General features: G+C 64.9%; 1 protein-coding gene across 4 annotated transcripts in view; it reads left to right on the top strand.

The window, feature by feature from the left end:
• The first annotated feature begins 259 nt into the window (after positions 1–259).
• The window catches only part of CCDC85C (coiled-coil domain containing 85C), a 66366-nt gene continuing 57019 nt past the window's right edge, over positions 260–9606 (top strand). The window contains exon 1 of one of the 4 annotated variants that reach the window (XM_051835219.2): positions 260–1332. In XM_051835219.2, the coding sequence (XP_051691179.2) occupies positions 537–1332 (796 nt within the window). In that variant the 5' untranslated portion in view covers positions 260–536. The remainder of the gene's footprint in view (positions 1333–9606) is intronic. The other 3 variants (XM_051835220.2, XM_051835216.2, XM_051835217.2) reach the window with 3 other exon arrangements.

Raw genomic sequence — 9606 nt, 5'->3', positions numbered from 1 at the left:
GCGGGCGGACCGTACCAAGTCCGCGGCCTCCCCGCGCGCGCCCCGCCCCGCCCGCACACCCCCGGACAGGCCCAATCGGACGCGCGGGAGGGCGGGACCGCGGCTCGAACGCGCCTCTGGCAGGGCGCCGGGCGGGCGGGCGCATCGCGCGGGGGGACGCCGCGCCGCGCCTCCCCCACGCCGCGCTCCCCGGAGGCGGGGCCGGGCCGCGGCGCCCCGCCTGCTCCCCGCCCGGGATGGGCGGGGCGGCCGGGGCTCGGGGAGCGGGGCCGGGGGCGGGCCTCCACCCGCTTCTCCCCAGCGCGGAGAGCCCGGCTCGGCGGCCGCCGACGCAGCAGCCGTCCCCGCTCCCGAGTCCCTAGGCACGCGGGCTCCCCGGTGGCCCAGGCGGGCGCTGCGTGAGGGCGCGCGAGGCGGCGCGGGGCGGGCCGCACGCGCCCCCAGCCGCCCCCCGCCCGCGCGCGGACCGGCCCAGCGCAGCCGCGGCGCGGGGAGCGCCGGCCCGGCGAGGGCGATGCCGCGGTGACGGCCCCGCCATGGCGAAGCCCCCGGCGGCGGCGGCGGCGGCGGCGTCGGAGGAGCTGAGCCAGGTGCCGGACGAGGAGCTGCTGCGCTGGAGCAAGGAGGAGCTGGCGCGGCGGCTGCGGCGCGCCGAGGGCGAGAAGGTGGGCCTCATGTTGGAGCACGGCGGCCTGATGCGCGACGTGAACCGGCGGCTGCAGCAGCACCTGCTGGAGATCCGCGGCCTCAAGGACGTGAACCGGCGGCTGCAGGACGACAACCAGGAGCTGCGCGAGCTCTGCTGCTTCCTGGACGACGACCGGCAGAAGGGGCGCAAGCTGGCGCGCGAGTGGCAGCGCTTCGGGCGCCACGCGGCCGGCGCCGTGTGGCACGAGGTGGCCCGCTCGCAGCAGAAGCTGCGCGAGCTCGAGGCGCGCCAGGAGGCCCTGCTGCGCGAGAACCTGGAGCTCAAGGAGCTGGTGCTGCTGCTGGACGAGGAGCGCGCGGCGTTGGCGGCGGGGGGCGCGGGCGGCAGCGGCAGCGGCGGCGCGGGCTCCCGCAGCTCCATCGACAGCCAGGCCAGCCTGAGCGGGCCGCTGGCGGGCGGCGCGGCGGGCGCGGGGACCCGCGACGTGGGCGACGGGAGCAGCACCTCCAGTGCTGGCAGCGGCGGCAGCCCGGACCACCACCACCACCACCACCACGTCCCGCCCGCGCTGCTGCCTCCCGGGCCGCACAAGGCGCCCGACGGCAAGGCCGGAGTCACGCGCCGGTCCCTGGACGATCTCTCGGCGCCGCCGCATCACCGCAGCATCCCCAATGGCTTGCACGGTAAGAACCGCGCTGCGGGGCGGCGAGGGGCCCCCCGGCGTCGGCCCGCGCTGGCCCCGGGCGCCGCTCCAGACCCCTGCTGCGCCTGGCCTGGCCCGTGGGCCGGGGAGTCCCGCGCCCACCCGCCGAGCGGCGCTGGGTGGGAGCGGCTCGGTCAAGTGATGGTGCCCGTCCCTGCTCAGCCAGCCCAGCGTCTGCCGCCCTGGCGGCTCCAGGATTTCTCTCCGGCGCCCTTGTCAGGGGTAGCGTCCGGCGCCGCGGGGCCGCCTGCGCGCTCCGGGAAGCCCTAGCCCGGCAGCGGGAAGTTCCTCGTGGAAAATTGGGAAAGGCCCCGGAGCGCGTGACTTTCCCCTCCTACTTGGAGCAACAGGCGCCCCGGCGCCCAAGCAGCGTCCTAGTGCCGGTGCGTGCTGTGGCTGCAGAGGGCGGCCCGGCGGGGGGAGCTTTCCGGCTTCCCACCGCCGCCGGTTCCTGTTCCTTCCTAGGGCCAGCCGTTCAGACTTATCCGAGGGACGCGCCCCGAGGCTGGAGGCTGGCCGGGCCCCTGCGCCTGCCCGCCTCCTGGTTGTGGGGTGGAGGCTTTGGTGAGCCGCTGATCTCCTTACAGGAAGCGTTGTGGCCGGCTGTGCGGAGGACCTTTGACCCCAGGAAGGGCTCAGCGGCAGCTCCACACCCGGGCGACTGGTGCCGCCCCCCACCCCCACCCCGTGGACCGTGAGGTGTCCCCAGCCGGGGTCTGTGGGACCCAGCAGCCCCGCCTCCTGGCCCTCTGGTGGCAGCTCTCTGGCTCTGCTCCCTGCATCCCCTCTTCCCTGGTCTGCCCCCTGCTTGGCGGAGGGGGCTCCCTGTTCTTTCACATTTTTTGGATGGCCTGACCCTAGGTGTTGGTGGCCTTGCTGCTGCCCGAACTGCTTGTCTGGAGGTGAGAATAAAGGCCTTCTCGGAGACAATGCATCCAGGCCTCCCCGAGTGACAGCCTGAGCCTGGGAGGGTCGTGGGTGCTCCCTGTGATTTGGGGGGCCAGCGGCTTCTGCGGGGGTGCTGGGGCGGGCGCTCTGCCCACCGGGGTGGGACAGCCTGGCCTCCGTGTTTCCTTTATTTACCATCGCCAGCCTGCGAGTTCAGGGCAGGGCTGAATGCAGAGGGCTATTTTGTTACTGATCGCGTTTCTCTGTAACTCTATGCACTCCCACCTGATACCTGCCGCTGCTGCAGGCCGGCTCGGAGTCGGGTGGTTTCATTCGTTGGCGCTGCACCCTGCTGTGGAGTGCGCTCCTCAGCCTCTCCGGCCTCACCTTCCCGGGGGCCTTTGGAAAGAAGGAGAAGCAGGGGTTGTTGCTGGAGCGTTTCTGGCTTTGCCGCTGCGTCATCAGTGCCACTTGGCGAGAGGGACTCTCTGCAGGACACCCAGGCGAAGGTGTTGGACAGGGAGACAGATGCAGCCCTGGCCTGGCGCGGCATCTCGCTTGCCACAGTGAATAATGCAGGAGGGGAGGACTGGGCCAGAACCGAGCTTTTCTGCGCCCCGGGGCGGGGGGTGGAGGTATAGGGTTTTCCCCGCAGAATCCGAGCCCCCCCCCGAGTCCCAGTCCCCTTGGAACACGGCTGCTACAGATTTTGTGGCTGCAGAGCTTTGCTTTGGGGCGAAATGAACACTCAGCTTTATTACCACTAATTCCAGCTACAGCCGGCACCGTGCTTGTTGAGTTTGTCTCTGAAAGCCACGTGTGGCCTTGGGATGTTTCCCACCCCCACCATGGGGACAGAACGCTGAAGCCTCTTCCGTTAGAGAGTGGGTTTTTCTCTGCAGGGACCTGGAGCTCTGAGATGCACTGTGGTGCCCAAGCTGAAGTGGCGGCATGTCTCCTGTCTGGGGTGGCACGGGTGGACTGAGCTCCCTGGCCTGGAGAGCTCACCCACCACAGGGCCCCTGAGGTGGTGCTATCCCCTTTCACAGACGAGCCCCCGGAGGCTCCCAGAGGTTCTGAGCTCACTTAGGAAGCAGGTGCCACCAGAAGCAGCTGTCGGGGTTGTCTCCTGCTCTCGCCACGGGCTGGCTGGCACCCCGTCCTGTGGGCACTTCATCGGGACGCTGGTGACTCCATTGCTTGACTCTGGCCCCAGTGTACCCTCTTTCTCCTGTGCTAGGAAGTGTCACTTCCTTATCAGTGAGCAAGAGCCTATGGCTGATAGCTGGGCCGGCTGGGCTTTGTGAATCTCATCTCCTCCCCTGATCGTGGGCAGATGACTGAGCTCCGCCGAGCGTCTCTGCTCCCCTCTCTAGAGCGAGGCAGGACCTGAACTGCCTCTCGGACGCACAAGATCAGGCGGGGTTGCGGTCTCCTTGGGAACTTGCCAGACGGGCTTGGGTTTTATCTTCCAAACTCTACTTGCTGTTTCTACAGCTCTCCTGCAAGTGTGTGATGGGGCCATGTGTGACTGCACCTGCTGCCCAGCCAGGGGGACCGGTGGCCCTGCCATCCTCTCTGGGGAGCTGTGGGTACCCACAGGCCCCCCGTGGCCCTGGGGGAGGCAGCCCATCAGTATTCCAGGCAGCCCTTAGCCTGGCAGGGCCTGTGAACACTTAGGCAAATCGGTTTGCTAAGCGGTCTGGTACGGAGGCTGCGGGGAGGGTGCTCCTTGCCCCGTCCCCGTGTGGCACACTGGGGCAGGTGAACCCCAAATAGCCTGATGTGGTTTCAAACAAAAGAATTGACAGCACCCCTCCCCCTCCCTGCACCTGCACCCCATGGCCCTCCCCCTTTACCTGGCACAGAGCAGGCAAGCTCCAGGACGGATTCCACCCACTCTTTCGAGTTTGGAGCCGCTCAAGTTAGGTTTGTTTTTGCTTCTGTTTGTCGGTTTAAAAAGCAGGAGGGTGGTCTGGGATCTTCAGAAAAAAACAGAGCTGACCCTGAATGGACTTTCCTGTGTGGTCTCTGGGCTCCGCTCTGAAGGCCCAGGAGCAAAGGCTGGCAAAGAATGGGGTTACCTGAGCCTCTCCTCCTCCCTTTCCCACCTGATCGGGGAGGACTGCTCCAGGCCTTGGGGTGCTGGGCCCCCAGGGCTGCACGCTAAGGGAGGGCAGCGTGCCTCAGTCCTGACTCCATTCGCACTTGCTCCGGACCCTCCTGCAGGGCCAGCTGGGGGCCTGGTCTGAGTCCTGGGCCTCCTGTGTCACAGGTCAGGCCTGTTTCCCATGCCTGCTGCCCAGGGCGGCAGGGGGGTGAGGGTGTGACACCTTTCTCGGAAGCCAGGTCCTGCTCTCCCGTGTTCTGCCGTGAGGCACCTAAAGAACAAACGTGAGCGCAGGCTGCCTTCGTGTTGGGGTCGTCTTTCCTCACTTCCTTTTACTCCCTCACTTCCGGGAGCCAGACTGGCTTCCCCTGCAGTGGTCACTGCACCAGACCCCTCCCCTGCGGCCTGGCCTCTGAGCCCCAGGACAGAGACTTGGCTGAACGTTGTCCCAGAACCAGCACGATCTGCAGAGAAATCAGCTGTCACTCGTCCGCTTTCCACCATGGGGATTTTCTGCACTTTGCACAGGGAGTTGACAGCTGGGACTGTAGGCAAGTTCCTGAACCTCTCTGGGCCTCTGCTTTCCCACCTGTGAAATGGGAAAACAGTGCCAACCTTTGGGTGGAGGGAAGAGGGAGTAGGCCGATGCCTACAGACTTCCACCGTAGCCGTCTCCCCATAGCTGATTCCCTTGTCTGGCTGGAACACCGTGAATCTTGGCTCTACCGCCTGCTCTATGATCTCGGCAGCTTACTGAGTCACAGCCTCATTTGCTCCATCTGTACCCTGAAGACAATAATACCCCAGACTTCAGTGGTCCTTAAAGCATGGGTTCTTTTTTTTGGACAGGCAGAGTGGACAGTGAGAGAGAGAGACAGAGAGAAAGGTCTTCCTTTTGCAGTTGGTTCACCCTCCAATGGCTGCCGTGGCCGGCGCACCACGCTGATCCGATGGCAGGAACCAGGTACTTATCCTGGTCTCCCATGCGGGTGCAGGGCCCAAGCACTTGGGCCATCCTCCACTGCACTCCCGGGCCACAGCAGAGAGCTGGACTGGAAGAGGGGCAACCGGGACAGAATCCGGCGCCTCGACCAGGATTAGAACCCAGTGTGCCAGCGCCGCAAGGTGGAGGATTAGCCTAGTGAACCGCGGCGCTGGCCTAAGCATGGGTTTTGCAACCTTCCATGGAAACTCCGGCCCCTGAGGATTTGCCTCCGGAGTGGGGAGTCCCTGACACGTACTTGTGAGTGGAGCCCGGGTGTCCAGCCTGCGTCAGAACTAGCTGAGTCCTTGTCTTACGGAATGGAAGGGCAGAATGTCCCAGACAGGAGCGAGGGAATGGCCAAGGTCTGGCAGTGGATCTGGATCCAGCATTGGGAGCCCAGGGCCAGCAAGGCGTCCTCAGGATGTTGGGTGGGGGGTGTGTGTGTCTGTGCTCTGCAGTCCCACAGGGCTGAGCCCCAAGGTTGCAGCCAGTCAGCTTTCACCGCCCGTGGGTGAGAGGGCTCGAACGGACCAGACCGTGTGGCCGGTGGAACTGGAGAGTGGGGGTGTGAGGGCCAGCTGGGAAGTGGGACTTGACCTCACAGGCCGTGGGTGACCCTGCCCTTAAAGCAGAAGGGCATCGCTGGCAGGCATTCTTGGGGCGTTTGCTGCCTCTGTGTTCTGAGTGCCTCCTCCTCCGTGACTCGGGCAGTTTGGGAACTGCTCAGGGAGTGACGGTGCAGAAGCCTCACTCGGCCACTGTGTGGTATAGGCCGGGCTGGGGGCAGCAAGAGAGCAAGTCGAGGTCTCCAAAGTGGCCGTGGACGTGACAGTGGCCCCCAGGAGAGAACTTTCTCTGTAGGTTTTCAGATCAGGCAGATCTGCCCCAAAGCCCTGCTCCCAGCCCCCATCATTCTCCTTGTGACCTCTGACCTCTGGGGTCAGCAGTCCTGAGTCTGTGGGCGCTCAGGCAGGGCAGCCCCTGCAGCTGTGCACGGAGTGGTCACGACCACAGCCGCTCCCCCGACTCTTACAGCCGGAGTCTGGGGTCTGTGCAGCGACGGCTCTGGGATTTTGGAGTTGGGAGGTCGCTTGTCTCTGACTTCCTCGTGTGTGGTGTGGCTTCCCTGTGAAGCCAAGGGGACAGAGAAGCAAGCCCTGGCTAAAGGGAGGTGGGGCTGCTTTAATCATGAAAAGCCAGGAGTGGCTCCCTCCCCACGCAGGCGCCCAGAGCTGGTCACTGCTTGCTCCCTGGCCGCTGCCCCCACCCCTGCAGCTGGCTCAGCTGGAGCAGATGCTGCTCAAGGAGGCACCGTGCTGGCCCGCTGTCTGGGAGCAGGGCAGAGATCAGGAGTCTTACGGTTTGCCTGCAAACGTTCTTGGCGTGCTCTGTGTGCGTGGGTGGGCCACGGGCTCTGCTTTCCTTTCCCTCTCCCTGGACCCCAGCACCCAGGCTCTCTGCTCTCTCCCTTCCACTGGGTGGTCGTGCAGTCAGGCCTGCGCTCCGTCCCTCCGGGCAGGAAGCCGTGTGTGCATACACGGGCTGTGCTGGGCTGGGAGAGCCTGAAGCCCCACGGCAAACTGCAAGGAGGCCTCAGGTGCTAAGAGGAGGCTTGGAGGGGAGAGGGGGCCTGCCCTGGGGCCGCTGTCTGTCCACCTGTGAGCTTGAGAGGCCGGGGCCCTGGTCCTCTCAGCTGCCAGCTGTGGCACAGAGGGGCGGTCCCCAGGTGTCTTTTAGGTGGAACCAGGAACGTGCTGGAGCAGCTTTGTTCTCTTACTCGCTTCCCACAGTAACGCCCCCTGTTGGGGTCCCTGTTTTGGCCGAGGACAAGGCTCAGGTGGGTGAGGTGAGTCACGCCAGGTGACACGGCACAGTGCGGGAGAGGGGATAGTGCAGGAGCTCCCGTTCATCTGACCCTGGAGCCCCTGTGGTCTGCACGGGTGCAGGAGGCTCTGCCCTCTTGGCTGGGTCTTCCTGACCCCTCCCCTCTGGGAGGTGCCTTGGTGTGGCGCTCCACCTGCGCAGGTGTGTTGGGGGTGCAGAGAGGCCAGGCATGGCAGGAAGGCAGCTGCAGCTGGGGGATGAGGAGGTGGGAGGGGGCGGGGCCGGGGCAGGTGGGGTCTGTGAAGCTCCTCCCCCTGCCCCTGGGGTCCCTCGGCTTTTTCTCAGGCTCTGGGCCCGACTGCCTGTGCCTCTTCAGATGGACTTTTCCCGAGCTTCTGGCCCTGTCTGCCGGGGGCCACTTACAAACCGGAGCCTTTGCATTCCCTGCCCCCGCCGGCTCCCAGTGGTACATGCACAGGGGTGGGAGTCCCAGCCTCTGTTCAGAGGGTCCGGTGTTGGACTGGGCCACCAGGAACGCTCTGGTGCGGCTTCCCTGGGGCCGAGCTGCCTGTTCCCAGACCTGCGGTCGCTCCGTTTGCTGTCTTGTCTCTCCCCCAGGTTGTGGCTTTGCTGAGGCCAGAGTCCAGTCTTCCTGGCATGCAGCAGGGCATAGTCAGTGCTGGGTAAGGAATGAGGGCCCCCGAGTGCTGGACGGGCGCTCCCTGCTTGTGGTTTTAGGCCAGGTAGTGGCCAAGCCACTCGGTCCCCTGCGTGTCAGCTTTTGTTTCCTACGTATGGCATCAAGTGGCCTTTAGCCACTTCAAAAAAAAAAAAAGTTACCCAAGAATGTGGCAATGTACAACCCCACCTCCCCCGTTTGTCCCAATAATTACTGAAAAATAAACTTTTTTTAAAAGTTATTTTATCTGAAATTTGGAGTTGCAGAGAGAGAAAGGGGAGAAACAGAGAGAGCTTCCATCTACGGGTTCACTCCCTAGATGGCTGCAATGGCCAGGGCTGGGCCAGGCTGGAGCCGGGAGCCGGGAGCTTCATTTGGGTCTCCCACGTGGGTGCAGGGGCCATTCGCTGCTGCTTTTCCCAGCCCATTAGCAGGGAGCTGGATTGGAAGTGGAGCAGCCAGTTCGGGATGCCAGAGTTGCAGGCAGTGGCTTAACCTGCTTTGCCACGACACTGGCCCTGGCCTTTTGTTTTTGGCAGTGGTTCCTGACCGGGGCTGCTGTTGGCTATCACTTGGGGAACTGTAGAAACCATGAGGTGCAGGGGCCTGCTCCCCTACCTCCAACCAAGGTGGGCTCAGTGGGTGTCAAGGCTTGGGGGGAGGGGTGGTGCCGGGCAGCCAGAGCTGCAGGCCCACTGGGAGGACCTGGGAGACAAGCTCTGGGCCTGTGGGGTTGCCCAAGCTAGAGACGAGCCCGGTCAGCCAGTCTTGGGGACAAGGGTGCTGCTGCACACTAGGCGTCCCAAGGCCTGGCCGGCTGGGGTCAGGAGACTGATGTCAGTTCGTGTTAGCAGTGAGCGAGAGATGGAGCTGCCGTGCTGCCCCCTCACTGACCTGTGGTGCAGGGACGCCTGCCAGGACAAGGCTCTGAGGCTCCGTGTGCCCCGGGGGGTGGGGGTGACCCAGCTCCAGCGGGAAACTGGTTGGGATCCGGCCCATGGCCTGGTCCCCCAGCCATGGGAGCTCACTCTGACTGCCCGGGCCACCCTGCTTCCTTCTCCACCACCATTGTGTGGTGCTGGGCTGCCCCAGATGGGGTGGGGGCCTTTGCAGGCCGTATCCAAGGGGACAGACGCGGGCAGGGCCGGTGGCACAGAGAGACGGCCACCTCCGAGAAGAGTCGACCCATTTCCAAAAATAGACCAGCCACTGTCAGGGCGTGCATCTCTTTGTCTCCCTCAATCTGTCTCTCCGTCGGCTCCCAGGTTGTAAGGCAAGAAGGAGGCCCCGTTCCCGTGGAGGAATCCGAGGCCCCACGCCGCTCCGCCCGCCACAAGGGCCCGATTGTGTGCGGCCCTGGATGCGCCCGCCGGTCCCTGCCCGCAGCACCGCTCGGCTCCCTAATGAGCCCGCTCTGGGAGTGGCCCTTTGTGGCAGGTTCCGGCCGCGCTGCCCGCGCCAAGGCCGTGTTTCCTGGCCACTTAACCTCTCCTGGTAGCTGGTGGGACAATGGGTGACCCTCCCCCTTGCTTTTCTGGTATCCGGGCTTCTGGAATGTGCAGCCACCACGGTTTTCCCTCGTCCAGCACCTTCAGTCCTGGCTGGCAGAGCAGGGCCCCCTCCCCTCCCGCGGCCCTCCCTCCACCATTGTCTCCTTTCTCTTCTTCCTTTCCAGTCCCTCCCCTGCCCCCTGGCTCCTTCCTTGCAGGCAGGCTCAGGTTTCCTGGTCCAGCAGACCCTCCTCCCCCACCTTCCTGCCCCCTGGTCT

This window comes from Oryctolagus cuniculus, chromosome 20, assembly GCF_964237555.1.
Source record: "Oryctolagus cuniculus chromosome 20, mOryCun1.1, whole genome shotgun sequence".
In the NCBI taxonomy this organism is placed as follows: Eukaryota; Metazoa; Chordata; class Mammalia; order Lagomorpha; family Leporidae; genus Oryctolagus; species Oryctolagus cuniculus.
The sequence above is the reverse complement of the archived record's forward strand: the minus strand, read 5'-3'. Positions and strand labels throughout refer to the sequence as shown.